We start from the raw sequence: 21,361 nt of genomic DNA, 5'->3' as shown, positions 1-21,361 counted from the left end.
TCTATAGAAAATATACAATAAAGTGTTGGTTTAGAGATGCCAGAAAATATGTACCTAGCACATCCTGCAGTCAAGATAGAACTCATTTTAACTCTGAATTCTTAGTTCAGATAATCAGATATATCCTTTCCAGCATCTCTGACAGTGATTTGGGAAGTAAAAAATGATGAAAATGAGTTTTTACTGAAGTTTCTTTTAAATTCTGTAACCCTTTAAGAACATCTTATTTCATACCTGCCCAAGTATACATTAGAGTAATGAATTGTTATAGAGGAAATGTAATGTTAAACATAAGATTTGAACTTACTGATATAACTGGAAACCTAAGGCACTTATGCAGCTTTAGGGATTAAATTGGAAATCTGGTCTCTCCACTGTTGTAGATGATTTATATCTGGTAAAGTTAAACATGAGATGTACCATGAATTCTAAATGCATTCCAAAGCATTATATAGTAGGAGCTACTACTGGCATGTCTATTATGTTTCTTGTATGTTTTTTCCAGAATAATCTTCCCAGGTCATAAAGATAATATAAATACTCAAAATGTGTTTCTTTGCATTAACTTATTAAATATTTCAGTGGTTATTGATATTTATTAGAAATTTACTTTGTCAGATTTGAATACTATAAGTATATACAAGTATTAATATAACTACATGGCTATTGAAAATAACTCAGAATACAAATAAACCTTGTATCTAGTAAAATAGGCCATTTTTTTTAACTAGGGTATTTTACTGTTAGAACACATGCATAAATGTATTTTTATTAACTTATTTACCAAAATAGCTTTATTTTACATCATAGCTCATTGGAAGTAAAACTTTCTATAGCGTGAATTTGGGAGAAGGGAAGAATAAAAGTACACTTAATATTTTATGTATTCAAAGTGGCATTTTCTTAATGTTTTTGTTTTTAAAGGTGTTTCTTGTGCTTGTCCAAGGAACCAGTTTGATTCAGCGAATTATGTCTGTTGCTTATACTTACGATAATCTGGCTCCTAGGTATGCATTTTTTATGTGTTATATGTATGTGCAGTTATAAAACTTTATTTTGAGCCATGTGTGGTTATGTTTGCCTTTAATCTCAGTATTGGGGAGGCAGAGGGAGAGGCAGGCAGATTCCTGTGAATTCAAGGCCAGCATGGTCTTCATAGCAAGTTCCAAGACACCAGGGGTACATAGTAGACCCTGTCTCTAAAAAGGAAAAAAAACAAAAAACTAAATTAAAAACCCATTTTGAACTGGAGAAATGGCTTAGAGGTCTCAAGAGCACTGACTATTTTTGGAGAAGACCTGGATTCATATCCCAGCACCGACATGGCAGCTAACAACTGCCTATAACTCCAGGGGATCCGATGCCGTCTTCTGTCTTCCATGGGTATTGCACAACATGGATGCACTTACATACATGCTGGCAATATACATAAAATAAAAATAAGATATAAATTGTGTGGGGGGAAGACAACCTTCATTTTGGGGTTGGGAGATGGGTCAGTATTTTTGTAAGCATAAACACCTAAATTCAGGTCCCAGCACCCATATAAATGCCAGGTGTAGTGGCACACAACTGTAATCCCAGCGTTGACGTTGGGGAGAGACAATAGGATCCTCAGAGCTCACTGGCCAGTCAGTCTACCCAACATGGTGAGACCCAGGTTCAGTGAGAGAGATGTTTTCTTAAAAAATAAGATTGGAGGGACTTACACGATTCCACAGTTAAGAGCACTGACTGCTCTTGTAGAGGACCTAGGTTCAGTTTCTAAGACCCATATGATAACTAACAATTTTCTATAACTCCAGTTCCAAGGGAATTGATGCCCTCTTTTGGCCTTCTTGGCCATTGCATTCATGTGGTTCACTTAGATACATCCAGGCATAATACTCATACACATAAATGTAAATAAATAAACAGATAACACCATCCCATTTGTACTACTTTGCAGATTTTTAATAATGTAAGAAAAATTAACAAATTTCAAGTGAAGAAATGGTTTGTTAATATATGGAAACTTGGTTATATATCTTATATAGTTATATAAATTATGTTGAGTATGAAAAATTAATTTTCAAATATTCATAGTACATTTTATTATGCTGAATTTTGTTATACACAGAGGATTTAAAAAGTTGTTTTCATCACTTTTAAATGGCATGGTGACGCAGGCCTTCAATCCCAGCACTCAGGAGGCAGAAGCAGGTGGATCTCAGTGAGATTGAGGCCGGCATGTTTTACCTAGTATGTTCCAGGCCAGCTGGGGTTATAAGGAGACCCTGTCTAAAACAAACAAACAAACAAACAAATCACTGCCAGTTCATTCCAGTAGAGCTTTTTCATTAACATGTTAGCAATATTAGTTCATTCCCCTTAATCCCTTGTGCTGTTTTAATTATTGTCCTCTACTGTAAAGTTTTCATAGGCCCTCACTTAAGGGGCTAGAATGAACATTTTGCCTATTACTAAAAATTTTCCAATTGGGGCTGGAGAGATGGCTCAGCAAACTAGACCCGGGTTTGAATCCCAGTACCCACATGGCAGCTAACAACTGTCCACAACTCCAGCCCCAGGGGATCCAACAGCCTCTTCTGTCCTCTGTGGGCATTGCACGACATGGGTGCACTTACCTACATGCAGGCAATGCACGCATACATATAAAATAAAAATAATAAAATTTTTAAAAAAATCTTTCAATGCTTAGGTATGGATTGTATAGGTTCCCCTTTGGTCAAATATGTTGTGCCAATATGATAAAAATGAAACCTGACAGCCAGGTATGTTGGCATATTTCCATAATATCAGCTGTTTTGGAGGCTGAGGTTCAAGACTTGCCTGAGCTACATCTGAGGATCCTGCTTTTTCTAAAACAAACAAGGGTCAGCAATATGGTAAAGGAGCATGCTGCCCACAGTGCTAAATTATGCCAAAAAAAATTACTGAAGTAAAGGTCAAATGATTGCTATATTAACTTGTTTTTGTTATTTTTAAATCTATAACATAGGGGACTTTTTGTTTCTTTAAAATCTCATTTTTTGAGACTGGCAAGATGGCTCAGAGGGTAAAAGTAGTTGCTGCCAAGTCTGACTGTTAGACTACTTGGAACCCACATAATGCAAAGAGAGAACTGACTCCCACGTGTTGTCCTCTGATCTCTACACATGTACCGTGGCACACTTGTGTCTACACATACATGCACACACACACACAAATAAATGTTAAAAGTGATATGTACTAGTATTTTAAAAATAGTTTTTAATTCTTACGTATTATTTATTTTTCTGCAATACTGGGAGTCCAACCTTGTCCCCTGTGCATGTTAGTGTGATGCTCTACACTGAGTTATTTTCACAGCCTTCTTTTAGCTTGTCGTTTTAAGATAAAGTCTCACTAAGTTGCTTCACCTGATCTTCAACACACTCTGTAGCCTAGTTACGCCAAGAGTCTTCTGCCTTAGCCTCCTGATTAACTGGGATTATAGGCCTTCAACACCAGCCATCCTTTGTTTTTGTAATAGTGCCATTCTTTTTGTGTGTGTGGTACCAAGGATCAAACGTAAGGCATTTCACATGCTGGGTAAGAGTTTGCTACTTTGTGCTAGGGATATAACTCAGTGGTAGGGCATTTCCCTAGTTAAATAAAAGGCCTTTGATGCAGTTTGTAAAAAGGCCTACTAAGCTCTCTATACCTCAGATCAGTACAATTTTATTGACTATTACACTATTGTACAATAGATCTTAAAACTTATTCTTCTACAGCCTGGTCTACACAGGGAGTTCCAGGACAGCTGGGGCCATAGGGAGACCCTGTCTCAAAAAGACAAAGAAAAAAGAAAAACTTCCTGTCTATCTGAAGCTTCTTACCCTTGACAACAACTCCCTATCCTGCCATCCTCCTCTAACCCATCCTCTGAAAACCATCATGTTACACTTCTAAGAATTTCATTTACCAGTGATTTTAAAAATAAATGATTTACCATAGTTTAAATATGTACTTTTCTTGAAATTAATCTGTTCGGGTAAAGTTTAAACTTTAACGTACATATGATAATTATTTTTAATTCACTTCAGTATTTAATTACTGAGGATGGTATGTTTTTACTTTACAGAGTTTTGAAAGCGCAGTCTGACCACAGATCCAGACATGAAGGTAAGAATTCATCAAAGTTAACTTTTTTAGTAAGTAAAGGTTGCAATAATAGATATGGTGATATATTTTTATCTTCAATCATGAACATTGTGTCATCTTTGTAGCAAAGTCTGTATAATACTTTTTTTTTTTTTTTTTTTAAGTTTCACATTATTCAATGTGGCTCTTGGTGAGCTGGGCTCATTGCTGTTCTTTAGTGAAATCTAGCCTTGCTGATAGTGATCATTTACAAGATTGGCTAAAGAAGTTGACCCTCCTTATTCCTGAGGTAAGATAAAGATTATTGATTCTACTTTTCATAAGTTTTTGTATTATTAGTGTTGTTAATTAAACAAGACTGAATGGTGAGCAAATGTGCATGATTCTGTAACTATGTCACACCTATTTAATCCTTTTAGGCATAGAATCTCCTCATTTAAGAAGTATGAATATACATTCTGAATGATTGATTTTTGTCATTCTTCAATGTTTATATTCATTGGGTTTTGTAGGGTTTTTTTTCCTGCATATGATGTGTGTGTGTGTGTGTGTGTGTGTGTGTGTATGTATGTGTATGTCTTCCTTGACCACCCTGCTTTATTTACTAAGGCAGTGTGTCTTTCTGAACCTAGAGCTCACCAGCTGGGCTCATGTACCTAGCCAGCTTGCCCCAGGGGTGCTCGCTCTTTGCTTCCCAAGCACTGAGATTACAGATGGGCCTTCATTTTCTATGAGTTACATAGATCCGAACTCTGGTCTTCATGCTTATATACAAGCAATTCATCTAATGAGCCTCTTTCTAGCTCTCTCACATGTCCCCACTGTTTTAAATGTAAAAATAGAGCTTTTTCTCAGCAATTGGGATGTAGTTTGATGGTAGGATGTACCAGGCCTTGGGGTTCATCTTTGGCATCATAATTTTTTCTTTCTTTCCTGTTTTTCCTTCGGTATGTGATATGAAGAGCTTTAACATTTGTAGCAATTTACTGTGTTTTAGAAAAGTTTTTGTTGCTTTTTCCATTTAAATGAACAGGGTGAATAAGACTAAAAAAATCAATACCAAAAACTTTTGTAAACCAAATTATATTTTGTTTTCTATGTTGACAATATTTCTAATTAGCAGGTAAAACTGTAGAGACTTTTACTAACATATCTGTCCTTTTTTGTTTACTTTTTTATTTATTTATTTTTTTTTGAGACAGGGTCTCCCTGTAGCCCAGCTGGCCTGGAACTCACTATGTAGACCAGGCTGGCCTGGAAATCAGAGAGTTCTACCTGCCTCTGCCTCCCGAGTGCTGGGACAAAAGGCATGTGCCACCACATGGGCCTTTTTTTTTTTTTTTTTTTTTTTTAATTTAAATTCAACCTTGCCTACCTCTATTAATTATGGATCTATGTGTGTTCTTGTTCTGGCTCTGTCCAAGGTACCTATGAAGTGAACTGACTTAAGTACTTTCTAATTGCTTGTGGTTCTAAAAAATATTTTATCTTATTAGTTTTGTTGTAAATGACTTAGTTATAAAAACCTCTTTAATCCCCCTTTCTTGTACCTGTCTTTTATCTTTGTTTTCTTTTTGTATGGTCATAATCAGACATTTCTCCTTTTTTGCAATTAAAAATTTTTATTATAGTTTTAATTTTATGTGAATGAGTGTTCTGCATGTAAGTTCACCCATGTCGTGCAGTGCCTGCGGAGACCAGAAGAGGGCATTGGAGTCCTTGGAACTGGAATTACAAGTGGTTGTTACCACCATGTGTGTGCTGGGAGCTGAACCTGGTTCTTCTGCAAGTGTGGCCAGTGCTCTTAAACACTGAGCCATCTCTCCAGCCCCTTTATTAACATTTTTTAACATATATTTATATATTGCCTACGATTATGTATTATTTACATGCATGTGTATATACTTAAAATATCTTGTTTAAAATGTATTGTTAGATCTGGTATGTTTGTTGCTCAGTCGTACAGCTCTTGCTTGTCTTATATATATAAGGCTCTCTGTTTGATCCTTAGTAGAATATAAAATAAAATCCTTTGCTAAAGAAGTCAGTACCTGCCATGCAGGTGACGCAGGGTCTTTAATCTCAGCACTTGGGAGGCAGAGGCAGGCAGATCTCTGTGAGTTCAAGGCCAGCTTGATATACATAGCAAGTTCCAGGCCAGCTGAGGCTACTGGGAAGACCCTGTCTCAAAAAAGAACAACAAAGTAAATATGTTTTTATATATGGTGGTGCTCATCTGTAATTTCAACACTTGGGCAGTACAATCTAGAGGATCAGGAGTTCAAGGCTAACCTCAGCTACATAGATGTCTTTTGACCACCTTTGAGCAACAGGAAACTATTAATTTTTTAAAAAGTCATCTCAGGCTAGGCATGGTGGTGTACACCTTTAGTCCTAGCACTCTGAGCTCAAGGCCAGCCTGGTCTACATAATAAGTTCCAGGCCAGCTCAGGCTACAGGGAGATCCGGTCTCAAAAAAACTAAAAAAAAAAAAAAAATTATCTCAAGTTATTTCTGCTAATATTAGATCCCTTTCTGATTTCCTTCCTCCCTCCCTCCCGCTTTGCTGTCTACTCTCTCCCCTCCCCCCTTTTTCCTTTTTCTTTATCTCTTTCTTTCATATTACTGAGGCTCAATTCAAGTCCTCACACATGCTAGGCAACTGCTCTACTTCTGTGTTACATTTCTCAGGGATTAGTTTGTGGATTTTTATTGTTTGTTGTTGTTTGGCTGGTTTTTTTGTTTGCCTTGTTATGTTTGGAGAGAGGTCTCTTGTTGACTAATCTGGCTCAGACTTGATAACTTGGCTGAGGATAGCCTTGAATTCTTTGACCAGTATCTGGGGTATCTTATGCTGGCCTGCAACTCACTGTGTAGCTGAGGATGATCTTGAAGTTCTGATCTTCCAGTGCTGGGATTTACAGGCATGCTCCCCCATCCCTGATTGATACAGTGCTGGGGATTGAAGCTGGGGATCAAACTCAAGGCAAGCACTTATCAACGGAGTTATATCCCTAGCCTGCAAATACCTTTTTAATACTAACTCAGACTGACTCTGGAACTTGTCTTTTTCTTTAGACTGCGGTTCGTCATGAATCTTGTAATGGTCTCTATAAATTATCACTGTCAGGCCTAGATGGAGGAGACTCAATCCATCGATCTTTTCTTCTTTTGGCTGCTTCAACATTGCTGAAATTTCTTCCTGATGCTCAAGCACTGAAACCTATAAGGGTGAGATTTTACTGGGTATTTGCCCTTGCCCCACTGTTCATTACTGTGTATCATGTCTTTATAGTTACCTCACATGGTTTTATCCTACTGTTAATAATCATATAGTTTTTTGAGACAGAATCTCAGTATGTTGCCTAGGCCGGCCTTGAACTTGATACATAGCTGAGGATTACTTTCAGTCCTTGAGACAGGGTTTCATATACCCAGACTAGCTTTGAAGTTGCTGTGTACCCAAGGACAACCTTGAATTTCTGATCCTCCTGCCTCCACCTGTGGAGTGCTGGGATTATAGGAGTATACCACTATGCCTACTTTAATCATATAGTTCTTAATAATAGATAACTGTTGTCAACCCTTGCAGCATTATTGCAATTAGTAATAAAATCTGTGTTTTGGTTTCAGTTTTGTGTTCTCTTTAATAGGAATAATGTTTAGGAATAGTTTGAAGTCAGGCATGGTGGCACATGCCTGTAGTCCCAGCACTTGGGAGGCAGAGGCAGGTGGATCTCTGTGAGTTCAAGGCCAGCCTGGTCTACATAGTCAGTTCCAGGACAGCTGGGGCTACAGGGACACCCTGTTTCAAAAAGCCCCCCCCCCCCAAAGAAAAAAAAAAAGTAAATACTGTTTGTTCCTACACAGTTCTGGGTCTTTTAATAAATTGAGCAATAGAAAATCATGGTATAGCTCCCCCCTCACTGAGCAACACAGTTGGATTTGTAATTTGTTGGCTCTTTCTTTTCTCATGATAGTCCCAATTTTTTGTTTTCTTTTGTTTTGCCCACTGTGTTATTAGCCTTGTAAAAAGCTTTTACCACATGATAAATTCAGCAGCCATCAATAAAATATTTTTAATAGTCTCAGAAATATGATATATTATGGTATTTGCATATTTTCTTCTCATTTCTTTTCCAAATGGGTTGAGATTATTTTTCTAAAATTTGGTGTTGCTTATATAGGTACCTCTCATTTTTTTCTTTGAGTTTAAATATTTAATTTGTTTTAGGCACTTAATTTTATGAAATCTGTATTTGCTTAAACATATTATAATTTTATTTTTAAAAATATTTCTCGTGGTCTAAATTTGTTTTAATAGGTAGATGATTATGAAGAAGAACCAATGTTAAAACCTGGATGTAAAGAATATTTTTGGTTATTATGCAAATTAGTTGACAACATACATATAAAGGACGCTAGTCAGGTATGTTCAGAAAATTTCACATCAAGTTGTTAGCAGATATGTTTTGCACATGGATGTTTATGATTTTATTTGCCCTTTTAGTTAAGGGTGCTTTTTTATTCTATAAATAGTTGGTACTGTCATATGTTTTCTTACATAATTTTCTTGCTGTTATACTCTAATTCCTTTCTTATTTTTCACATTGACATTATTGTTAAAGTATATCTTCATTTATAAGTATCTAGTAAGTCATCTTCTGACCTTTCTAAAATCTGTGCTTGTGAAATTTTAATTAGAAAGTGAAATTTGTTCTTAATTAATTAATGTATTTTTATGTATATGAGTGTTTGGCCTGCATGTATTTTAGGTATATGAATGTATTGCCTGCATGTGTATAAGTGCACAACGTGCATGCCTTGCCCACAGAGGCCAGAAGAGGGCATCAGATCCCCTCGAACTGGAGTTAAAAGCAGTTGTCAGCCATCATGTGGGTGCTGTCAACTGAGCCATCTCTCCAGCCCTGAAATTGGTATTTTAAAGATTTCATTTTTATTTTTAAATATGTCTGTATGTGTGTGTTCTTTGTGGATTTGTGCACATTAGTGCAATGTCCAAAGGAGGCCAGAAGAGCATATTGGATCCTCTGGAACTAAAGTTACAGGTGGTTGTGAGCACCTTGATGTGAATGCTGTGTGCTGAATTCAGGATCTCTGGAAGAACAGCAATGCTCTTGGTTCCCAAGCCATCTTTTTTTGCCCTTTAATTTGTATTTTAAATTCATATGTATATATATTTTATAGTTGCATGTATATGCATATATATATATTTTATAGTTGCCCCCCAAGCTTTTTTGGGGGGCGGGGTTGTTTTTATTTGTGGAGACTGGGTCTCACTGGCTGTCCTATGTAGAACAGGCTAATCTCAAATGAACAGAGATCCACCTACCGCAAAACTACTGCTATTTAAAGGCATGTGCGGGGCCTAGAGAAATGGCTCAGGGGTTAAGAGCACTAATTCCTCTTATGGAGGGCCCAGGTTTAATTCCCAGCACCCACATGACTACTAACAACCATCCATAACTCTGGTTCCAGAGGATCCAACACCCTCTTCTGACCTCTACCAGCATTGCACAACAAATTAAAAAAAAAAAAATTAAAGGCATATGACAACCATGTCATGGCGCAAAGAAATATTTTTAAATACTTTATCTATTATTTTTTATTTTATGTGTATGAGTATATTGCCTATACACCTATGTCATGCAATGGCTGCAGAGATCAGAAGAGACTGTCGGATCCCCTGGAACTGGAGTTGCTGACAGTTGTTAGCCGCCATGTGGGTGATGGGACTTGAACCCCAGGTCTTCTGTAAGAACAGCCAATGAATGCTGTTAACCACTGAGCCATCTCTCCAGCTCCAACAAAGAAATATTTACACAAATAAATCTCTAAGATAAACTTTGAGCATCGACTTTTCATTTTTCCCTTTATGTAATTTTATTTTATTTTATTTTTTGTCTTTTTTGAGACAGGGTCTCCCTGTAACCCCAGCTGTCCTGGAACTCGCTATGTAGACCAGGCTGGCCTCAAACTCACAAAGATCCACCTGCCTCTGTCTCCCAAGTGCTGGGATTAAAGGTGTGTGCCACCACGCCCCTATTCCCTTTATGTAATTTTAGTTAAGCCAAAAATGTATCTATGGTGATTCTGAATAAATAAGGAAAACATGATAAGGATTTATTTATTTAGGAAACATCTCTTAGCTCCTACATGTTTATGAAAGAAAGTATACTATATATACCTCATTACAAACCTGTGGTGGAGGGTGCTGGAGAGATGGCTCAGCAGTTAAGAACACTGGTTGTTCTTGCAGAAGAACCAGGTTCGAATCCCAGCACCCACATGGCTGCTAACAACTGCCCGTAACTCCAGTCCCAGGGGATCCGACAGCCTCTTCTGACCTCTGCAGGCATTGCATGACACAGGTGCGCTTATCTACATGCAGGCAATACACTCATACACATAAAATAAAAATAATAAATAAATGAATTCAAACCTGTGATGGCTCACGGCTTTAATCCCAGCACTTGGGAGGCAGAGGCAGGTAGAGCTCTGTGAGTTCTAGGCCAGCCTGGTCTACAAAATGAGTTCTAGGCCAGATGGAGCTATAAGGAGACCCTATCTCAAAACAAAAAAAAAAAAAACCTGTGGTGGTTATACCATCTCGTTTTTATTTTATATATTATAAGTTTTTAAATCTTTTTATTTGGAATTTAAGAAATAATTGGAAAATTAATATTCAAGTATTTTTAACTTAATTCTTTTTAAAATAGTAATACCACATGCACATTAATTTTTTTAAATCTGGAGTTTATTTAGGCTTAAGAATAAATTACTTTCCCTTTTTCAAAAATACTTAACTCATTTTTATCTTATGAGTGTGTGTGTGTGTGTGTGTGTGTGTGTGTGTGTGTGTGTGAACACATGCATGCCTGGTGCCAGTAGAAGCCAAAAGAGGGCATTGGATCTCCTGGAACTGAAGTTACAGATGGTTGTCAGCTACCATGTAGGTGCTGGGAACTGAACCCTGGGTCCTCTGCAAGAGCAGTATGCACATTTAAACTCCTAGCCACCTCTCCAGCCTAACACATTTTATTCTTATCAAACTAATTTTTCTTCTTTGACATTTAGTTTCTTTGAGTGGTTATGAATTAACTTCTGTGTTATATGTTTTGACTCAGTTATATGTTTGATTACTCACTTATAAAAATTAAAACTGTCAGAAATTAGTTCCAGTATTTAGTTTATTGTTAAACTTAGTTCAGAGATGATGCTAGAATCAAATGCTAGGGTTTAAGGATAATATAATTCAGTAATGTAGTATATTGCTAGTCTCTCTACTGCTCTAGGTTTGTCCCCAGCATCACAACAAAAGTGAACAAAAGGAAAAGCCATCTCATATTCCTGTATATAATTATATCTTGCTGAACCTATTTTACAAAATAAAAGCAAAACAAACTTGCTATTACCTCAGTTGCTTACTTTGGCTGTCATCCTTACCAACATTCAGTTGATTCTTTTGGATAAGACTTATTAGTATTTTATTTTAAATATAATTTTATTCATTGATATTATGTAGCAATCTGTTGCGTTCCTAACTTAATTTGCAAGAAGCAAAAAACTTACCTTTAAGGAAATGATTTGTATTTTCTAATGTGTATGACACTAAACATAAAAATCTTTTTATTTATTTAAATTTTGTGTTTTCTTTCTCTGTTAAGACAACACTCCTTGATTTAGATGCTTTGGCAAGACATTTGGCTGACTGTATTCGCAGGTAAATTTGATGTAAAATTAAAGTATTATTGAGGAAAGATAAAGGTCAGAATTCTCTTATTTTGTTTGCTGTGTTTTTTCTTTTTGCCTTTTAATAGTAGGGAGATCCTTGATCATCTAGATGGTAATATAGAAGATGACGGACTTACTGGACTCCTAAGGCTTGCAACAAGTGTTATTAAACACAAGCCACCCTTTAAGTTTTCAAGGGAAGGACAGGTATGTGTTAAAATACTGAAATATATATGTGAAATATGATCGAAACTTTTTGTTTTTATATTGCATGTGTTCTATTTAAAAATACGTATATCTAAATTTTGCTGAAATTTAATGGTGAAATTTGAATAAATGGAACTCTGAAAATATAAAGCTTGGACTGTCCATTTTTTTTAGAATTAAGAGCAGATGTTAATTCCTATTACTAAAGAAAGCCTCTACTTTAATATTATGGTTGCTAAGGGATTGAATAGTTTCAGGTAATACTTTAAATTGTGAGTTAATATTTCACTTACACAGTGGATGACTTATGTAATCATGATAGTTCTATCATTGTTTCATACCTTTTTTCATATTTGAAAGGCCTGCATGGAACATGTATTGAATATTTGCAGTATCTAATGACTCTGCTGACAATTACCTAACTATTTCTTCTACTCCACAAAGCCCACCAGCACTTTCTTGGCTCACTACTGATGTTTTTCCCACTAGTATTTTAATTGACATACTTTTTATGTATAACAGATTAACAGTATTATACTTTATTACCAACATTTAATTTTTTTTTGTAGGACTATTATCTTCCACGTGTTTGGTTTACAGACATGTGAAGCATGTGCAATCATATCCTACTTACTTTTAGTCTTTTCAAATACACAGTTTTTCCCTAGTGGCTGTCCTAGCATACTTTGACACTACAACTGTCACACCTTATGCAATTTATTGGAAGCACTCCTGCCTCAGTTTTGCTCAGTGAGAAGAATTAGATATTCAGACTTAAGATTGAAAACTTAAGCCAATAAATTGATGTTTTTGATAACATGTTCAGCAAAAAAAGAAAAGAAAAGATGTTGGAAAGAATAAAATATGGCTAGGGTATTTTCTCTTTTTTTAATATTTATTATTTTTATTTTATGTGTATGAGTGTATTGCCTGCATGTAGGTAAGTGCACCCATGTTGTGCGATGCCTGAGGAGGACAGAAAAGGCCATCAGATCCCCTGAAACTGGAGTTACGGACAGTTGTTAGCTGCCATGTGGGTGCTGGGATTTAAACAACCAGTGTTCTTAACCCCTGAGCCATCTCTCTAGTCCCGGATATTTTGTTTTTGAGACAAGGTCTCAAGTAGCAGGCTGACCTTGAACTCAGTATGTAGCTAAGACTGGCCTTGAATCCTGATCCTCCCTCTGTCTCTACCTCCCAAGTGCTTATAGTCATGTGCACCTTGTTTTCCTCTATTGTAGATGTGAATTCTTTTATTTTTAACATATGCTTATTTTCTGTTTGCCTGTATATGTGTGTGGGTGCACATAGGTGAAGGTTTTCAAGGATGGAGTACAAGTTCAGACTCTGGTTGTCAGGCTTGGCAGCAAGCACCTTTGCTTTCTGAGCCATTTTGCCATCCCTATAGATGTAGTTTCTAAGAAACGTTTATGTGCTTTTTATAATGGAAATAGAGATGTTTTAACTATTTTTTATTGTTGGATTTGTTGGTTCCTCCTGCCTCCACCTCCTAAGTGTTGACATTATAGGCATGAGCTACCATGGCTGGCCTTCTCAATTTCTTCTGCATTACATTATGGTCTGTCACCAAAAACCATTTTTTACTTTCTGTCAGACAGCAGGGTAAGAGGTTCTTCTTTCTGTGGCATATACTTTACCATGATTATATTAAATGAATATAGTCACATCAGCATTTCTCTTTCTTTGGAGACATCTGCTTTCTTGATAGGCTCAGAATAAGAATAAATAAAAATACTATTCATTTGAGGAAGCTTTAACCAGCTCAATATTTCTGGTAAAGTACTTTTATCAGAGGCTTTAAAGTACACTTTGTCAAAATCACTAGAGTGACATCGCTCATTTCATTTATAGATCTAGGCTTATTGGCAAAGATAGTTCATTGTTAAGCTAGTTATTACCCAGTTCAGACTTGCTGTTAAAATACTTGTTTTCTAGTGAAGGAAACATGTTACTTTGTGTCTTCATGACAGCAATTTCACTTCTGAATTCTTAGATCAGATATTAGCACCTCTTTTCCTACTTTGGCTTAAGCCTATATAAAAATGTTAATAAACTCTAAAATTCTGCTTCATTAACAAAAAGTAAGATAACCTGTTATCCAGATTTCTTTAGGAAAATGAGGGTCCAAAAATGTATTCCATTAAAACAATTTAGGTCTCCTGGTTGTTGCTTCGATTTAAACTTGGAATTAACAGATAATGAATAAGAGATTGATGTCTTTAATCTTAAGTGTTGCACCCGCCACCTTTCTGATTACTAGCAAGATTCTTAACCTCTCTTCCTCTATGTTTTGGGGACTTTTAGCACTGTCTATGCTCAGTATGAATAAGCTGCTGCTTTTGCTCTTGCTGTTAACTGAGAGACACCTTAGGACCTGTTGATAGGCAAAGTAGGGAGTCACAGGCCTTAACAGAATGTTTTGTTAACTTGTACAATGTTAAATAACATTGTACATGAATAATTTATAAAATAGCTATTAACTATGAAGAGAGGAGGTAAAAGATAGTTCCCCTACTTTCCATTTTCTGTGAGTGAAATGAGCATTCATTATTGCTGACTTTGAGATGACAATACATGCTCCTGCTATAAACCTTTGATTAATATTCTAGCAAATTGTATTTAGTTCTATATCTATTTTATTCTGTGTAACTGTATTTGGAATATTATTGTATATCCAAGTTTAGATAACATACCTACTTTTCTCTCCTCCCCTCCCCAGGAGTTTTTAAGAGATATCTTCAATCTTCTGTTTTTGTTGCCCAGTCTAAAGGATCGACTACAGCCCAAGTGCAAATCACATTCTTCAAGAGCTGCTGCTTATGATTTGTTGGTAGAGATGGTAAAAGGGTCTGTTGAGAACTACAGGCTAATACACAACTGGGTGATGGCACAACACATGCAGTGTAAGCATCTTGTTATCCTTTAATCTATCAATTTCAGTGCAGAATGAAAAATTTTAAAGGGTATTGTTTAAAGAATCCACTTTTTACATACTATATTATACAACTTTTTTGTGTAGGATATTCAACATTGGTTTTTAATAGAAAAGTATAGAAAACCTTAATAGATAATGTAAATATTTTACTTTCTTTGGGAAATTTGGTACCAAGTAAAATAAAGTTTTGGCTGTTATATGAATTTTTAGAATTAATTTTAAAAATGTGTTCTTAACTCATTTTAAAAATTATCTTGTAGCCGGGCATGGTGGCGCACGCCTGTAGTCCCAGCACTTGGGAGGCAGAGGCAGGCGGATCTCTGAGTTGAAGGCCAGCCTGGTCTACATAGTGAGTTCCAGGACAGCTGGGGCTACAGGGAGACCCTGCTTCAAAAAGACCAAAAAAAAAATCTTGTATAATATTCTATACATATTAACTAGCTAATTAGTGGAGATAGTAGTTGTTAATTAAAGCATGATATGTTTGAAGTTTGTTTGGGGGCACCCTTTTCTCCCTTTTTGTCAGCAGCTCATGCACCTTATAAGTGGGACTACTGGCCTCATGAGGATGTTCGTGCAGAATGTAGATTTGTTGGCCTAACAAACCTTGGAGCTACTTGCTACTTGGCTTCCACTATTCAGCAACTTTATATGATACCTGAGGCAAGACAGGCTGTCTTCACTGCTAAGGTAGCATTTTTCTCACTTTAAAAATTAAAACTGGGAACCGGGCATGGTGGCACACACCTGTAGTCCCAGCACTTGGGAGGTAGAGGCAGGTGGATCTCTGTGAGTTCAAGGCCAGCCTGGTCTACATTGTGAGTTCCAGGACAGCTGGGGCCACAGGGAGACCCAGCTTCACAAAGACCAAAAAATAAAATAAAATAAAACTGGAATGCCGGGTGTGGTGGCGCACGCCTGTGGTCCCAGCATTTGGGAGGCAGAGGCAGGTGGATCTCTGAGTTCAAGGCCAGCCTGGTCTACATAGTTTCAGGACAGCTGGGGCTACAGGGAGACCCTGTCTCAAAATGACAAAAAATAAATAAAAATGAATAAATCTTTAAAAACCCCAGAACAAGTAGTAGTATGAGAGTTACTGAGTTGCTTTCTTTTAGACTTAGCTCAAAATAAGTAAGTTTGTGAACCTACTTTGAATAACCTCTGCTTCTTGTTTTACCACAGATTGTTACTTTGATTTTTTTTGGTGAACAGACTTTATGTTTTTATCCCCCCACCCCACCCGCCCTACTAAACCTTATAATGTGATGTATCTTCCATGGATCCTTTAATAGATTTTAGTTACTCTTCAAGATGTCCAGTTTACATTATACGCCAATGGGTTTAGGTTTTTTGCTTCAGTTATATTGGACTTTAAAATTTAGGGGGCTAGAGAGATAGCACAGTGGTTAAGAGCACTGACTGTTCTTGCAAAAGACCCAGGTTTGAATCCCAGCACCCACATGGCAGCCAACAACTGTCCGTAACTTCAGTTCCAGGGGATCCCACAGTCTCTTCTGTCCTCTGTGGGTATTGCATGACACGGGTACACTTATCTACATGCAGGCAATACGCGCATACACATAAAATAAAAATAATAAATTTTTAGAAATTTGTTTCTATAGTTCAATGTGTTCATTTAATTTGTAGACATTCTTGTTACTAAATTTAGTGGACCCATCTGTATAGTTTTTGTAAAGCCCGTATTACTAAAGAATCATGTTTAGGGATTTTCTTTTTTTTTTTTTAAACTCTTTTATTTATTATTTTAAGTGTATGAGTATGGCCTGCATGTAAGTGAGTGCACCCATGTTGTGCAATGCTGCGGAGGTCAGAAGAGGGCTTTGGATTCCCCTAGAACTTGAGTTAAGGATGATTCGTAGCCACCATGTGGGTGCTGGGAATCGAACCTGGGTCCTCTGCAAGAGCAGTCAGTGCTCTTAACTGCTGAGCCATCTCTCCAGCCCCAGGGATTTTCTTTGTAGCTACTGACATGGCAATACCTTTTGATGCTCCGTGTTCATATTAATGAGCACGTTAAGCTTTTAGCATTGTCAATAATGAGCAGGAACATAAAGTGATGATTTTTAAGTTTAAGTGGATTTTTAGTTGAACTTAGACCTGCATTTCTTTTTAAATGTTGCTTTATTTTATTTTTGTGAAGCAATCTCAGGAGTCCCAGGCAAGCCTGAGATGTGACAATAACCTTGAATTTTTGATCCTCCTGTCCTTATTTTTCAGGTGCTGGTTTCATAAACATGTGCCACTATATCCAGTTTATGTAGTGTTGAAGATCAAACTCAGTGTCCCCATGCTAGGCAAACTACCAATTGAGGTTACCAAGCCCTTAGAATTCTTTGAAAATTTATACTTTATCTGGAAAATATAGGATGCACTTTGAAATTTTAATTTGGGAATGCTAGACAAATACTATGCCACTGAACTACATCCCCAGACTTACATAGACAATAGTTTTTATTTTTCAGATATTTGTATATGAGGGGGTTATGTGCGTATGGGGGGAGGTGCCTGTGCAGATAAAAGGACATTGGATCCCCAAGAGCTAGAGTTATAGGCAGTTGTGAGTAGACCTGTGTGGGTTCTGGGAATTCAACTTTGGTCTTTTGGAAGAACAGTACATGCTTTTAACCACTGAACCATCTCCCCAGCCCCCTCCCCACCCCACCTCCTTTTTAAAAAATATTATTTGTTTTAATTTTATGGTATGTGTGTTTTGCCTGCATATATATATGTTCACCATGTGTATACATGGTGCCTCTAGGAAAGCAGAAGTTGGATCCCCAGGTACTGGAGTTACATACAGTGTTGAGCAGTCACGTGGGATCTGGGAATCAAACCCAGGTTATCTGCAAAAGTAGCAAGTGCTCTTAACCACAGAAGCAACTCTCCAGCCCCAGAAAAAGTATTGATAGAATTCGATACAGAAATTTGCTTGGTCCTTCAACAAAATGTCTTTAATCTTTTTTTGAGGACAGAGTCTCATATACCCTAGGCCAGTCTCTCAGTAACTTGAGTGTGACTGAGACCTGAGATTATACATGTCTACTCCTGTTTTTTTCTAATGCCCTTTTCTGATGTTCACAGAAAGATTAAACAGAGTTACATGTATTCTGATTAATGATTAAAATATGCAAAAATGAAATGTGTGATTCTAAGTATTTATACTTGTGCTATGTTCTGTGGCATTAAGGACATTCACATTGAACTATAGCTGTCAGCAGCATACATCTTGGGCACTTTTTCACATTTTCCAACTGAATGTCTATATCCTTTAAACTCATTCTGCCTTCTTACTGCCCTTTGAGATTGCTATTCTGCCTTTCATCTCTGAATTCAACTATTTATAGGATCATAGTAGTACTTTTATTAATGGATACGAGTGGTTTATTTCATTTATCATAATTCCATAGTGGGGGCCTAGCATGGTGGCACATGCCTTTAATTTCAGCACTCAGGAGGCAGAGGCAAGTGGGTCTCTATGAATTCAAGGCCAGCCTGATCTACATAGCAAGATCCAGGCCAGCTAGGGCTACAAGGAGACTCTTTCTCAGAAAGACCAAATAATAATAATTTCATAATGTTTTTCTCATGTCATAGGATATGTCATTCCTTTGCTTCCTTCCTTCTTCCGATTTCCTTTTATAAAAAATGTACCAAATTTTTGTTGTTCATTTCTTGCTTTTGAAGTACTCTTCCATGACATCCTTGGCCTGAGATTCTCTGCCATAGTTCTTAACCACTACATGGCTACAACCAACCACTTTAAGTGGTTTTCCCTCTCTGTCAGTTTTGCTGAGGCCTATCCATTCCCCTGGTTTATTGTGGTCATGAATCTTAATTAAGTTGATTTGGTGTTCAGCACAAAGGGCTTCCATCAACTTGGCATACATAGGCTCATTACAAAACCTTGTCTAAGGCTTTTGGCAGATTTGTGGATTCCCTATGCTTGGCCAGTCTTCAAGCTTCTGTTGTAAAGCAGTGTTACATCCATCAATCCTCCAGCAGCAAAGTTATCTTCAGCTATAGCATTAGATTATAAGAAAAGTTCAGATTCCTTCTTTACGATTGGATAATACCAGTTTAACAAACACACATAAAACATTATATTTATTTATTCTTTGAGAGCATATAGGTTGCTCCAACCTTTTACCTTTTCTGAATGCTGCTTTTATGAACATGGGTATATAAGTATTTGCTTGAGCGTTTGCTTTGACTTTTTGTGGGTATATTCTCTTAGAAGTATACAGTGGGTCACAAATGATTGTATATTTACCTTTGTGAGGAATCTCAATACTTTTCCCATGGGAGACACACACCTTTGCAATGTGCAAGATTCTAATTTTTCCACATTTCATCAACACTTGGCCTTTTTTTTTTTTTTTTTGAGACAGGGTCTCCCTATAGCCCCAGCTGACCTAGAACTCACATTGTAAACCAGGTTGGCCTTGAACCCTTGAACTTGCAGAGATCCACCTTCATCTGCCTACCAAGCGCAGGGACTAAAGGCATGTGTCACCATGCCTGGCTGTTTTGATCTTTTTTATTTTATGTGTATGAGTGTTTTGCCTGTGTGTATGTAAGTATACCTGTGTCATGCAATGCCCATGGAGGCCATAAGAGGGCATCAAATGCTCTGGACTGGAGTTAGGAGTGTGTTAGCCACCATATAGGTGCTGGCATGCTGAGCTTTACCTGAACCCCTGTCTTAAATTGAGAGAGAGAGACACAGAATATGAACACTACATTCAGAGTTAGCACTTTGTTTATCTTATATCTATTAGATGCTGAAATTTTCATTTTTAATGACTGCTTTCATAATCTGAAATAGTAAGCCTGCCGTATATCAGGAGTATACTAGAGGTATTTTTTCCATTTTCTTGAATCCAGTTTGGTAGTATATGCTGGACAGATCTCTTATAATCCTTATTGTATAACCACAACTTGATTACAAGCTCCTAAACAGCAAAACCATGTTCCTTATAAGAGTGACACAAATAAACTGTTGATATACAGGAGAATTGATATGCCATGATGCTCTCAATGAGATTCACAATTACATAATTTGTAGTATTAATAATATCTGCTTTTTAGGTTTATTTCAATACTTGAATTTTAGTGTATCTGTTCAACACTTGACATGTATGTGGATCGCTCCTTTAATTTCTATGTATCTAGAACTAACTCTCAATACTGGGAATGGAGGCAAACACCATAATTCCAACACTTGAGAGGTGGAAACCAGGGGATCGAAAGTTCCAGGCAAGCCTAAACAACCTGAGAGCCTGTTGTCAGATGTTTTTGTTTTGTTTTGTTTTGTTTTCTTTGAAACAGGATCTCACCATTTTCCTGGGTAACCTAGAACTCACTGTGTATACCAGACTAGTCTCGAACTCACAGATACCTGCTTGCCTCTGCCTTCTGAGTGCTAGGATTAAGGACATGTGCCTCCATGCCCAGCATTTTGTTTGGTAAGGCAAGTATGACTCAGTTGGCAAAGTGCTTCGCCATGCAAGCCATTAGGATCATAGTTTGACCCCCAACACCCATGTAAAATGCTAAGTATGGTGTGGTGCACACTTCTAATGCTAGCATCAAGAAGGCAAATCCAAGAGGATTCCTGGAGCTTGCTGGCCATTGAGTCTAGCCAAGTTACTGAGCCATTCTGTCTTAAAAAAATAAGATGACAATCAGGGTGTGATGATACACGCCTTTAATCCCAGCACTTAAGAGGCAGAGACAGGCGGATCTCTGTGAGTTCCAGGCCAGCTGGAGCTACAGGGAGACGTCTCAACAAGAACAAAATAAGATAAGGTGACAGCCTGAGGACAACACCCAGGATTGCTCTCTGGCCTACATACAACATGTACGTGCGCACGCGTACACACACACACACACACATATGCATACATACGTAAACTAAAAATAAGTAACGGCAACTAGCTTGTAAGTAAGTCTAGCCAGATTTCCTACTCTTGGTTTTTAGTATTTTGATGCTTTAGATTGTTTTCAGAAACACAAACAATATTTCTCATTAGTGTTAAAGTATATTACTGTTTCAGAAAAGTTAAGGATATGATTAATAATAAAATGTGATACTTTGATTTACTTCTGTAAGGTATTTGTTGCATACTTGAACTATTTACATATTCTTGTAAATCAACATGTGAGTATTGATCTAAAAACCAATTTTTAAAAAATATCTCTTCAACTTATCATCATAATGACCATAGCTGTATTTATTGTAATAAAAAATAATAATTTAATTTTTCTGAGATATAATGTTAACGAATGAAATATAAG

General features: G+C 36.9%; 1 protein-coding gene across 1 annotated transcript in view; it reads left to right on the top strand.

Moving 5' to 3' along the window:
- Usp34 (ubiquitin specific peptidase 34) overlaps positions 1–21,361 on the top strand; it is a 239,249-nt gene that overhangs the window by 150,156 nt on the left and 67,732 nt on the right. The window contains exons 35-43 of the mRNA XM_008844481.3: positions 925–1,007; positions 4,106–4,146; positions 4,290–4,414; positions 7,204–7,356; positions 8,450–8,554; positions 11,814–11,869; positions 11,967–12,087; positions 14,828–15,011; positions 15,573–15,733. Of these exons, the coding sequence (XP_008842703.1) occupies positions 925–1,007; positions 4,106–4,146; positions 4,290–4,414; positions 7,204–7,356; positions 8,450–8,554; positions 11,814–11,869; positions 11,967–12,087; positions 14,828–15,011; positions 15,573–15,733 (1,029 nt within the window). The remainder of the gene's footprint in view (positions 1–924; positions 1,008–4,105; positions 4,147–4,289; positions 4,415–7,203; positions 7,357–8,449; positions 8,555–11,813; positions 11,870–11,966; positions 12,088–14,827; positions 15,012–15,572; positions 15,734–21,361) is intronic.

This window comes from Nannospalax galili, unplaced genomic scaffold (assembly GCF_000622305.1).
Source record: "Nannospalax galili isolate Female #2095 unplaced genomic scaffold, S.galili_v1.0 scaffold682, whole genome shotgun sequence".
In the NCBI taxonomy this organism is placed as follows: domain Eukaryota; kingdom Metazoa; phylum Chordata; class Mammalia; order Rodentia; family Spalacidae; genus Nannospalax; species Nannospalax galili.
This window is presented reverse-complemented; position numbering and strand designations above follow the sequence as displayed.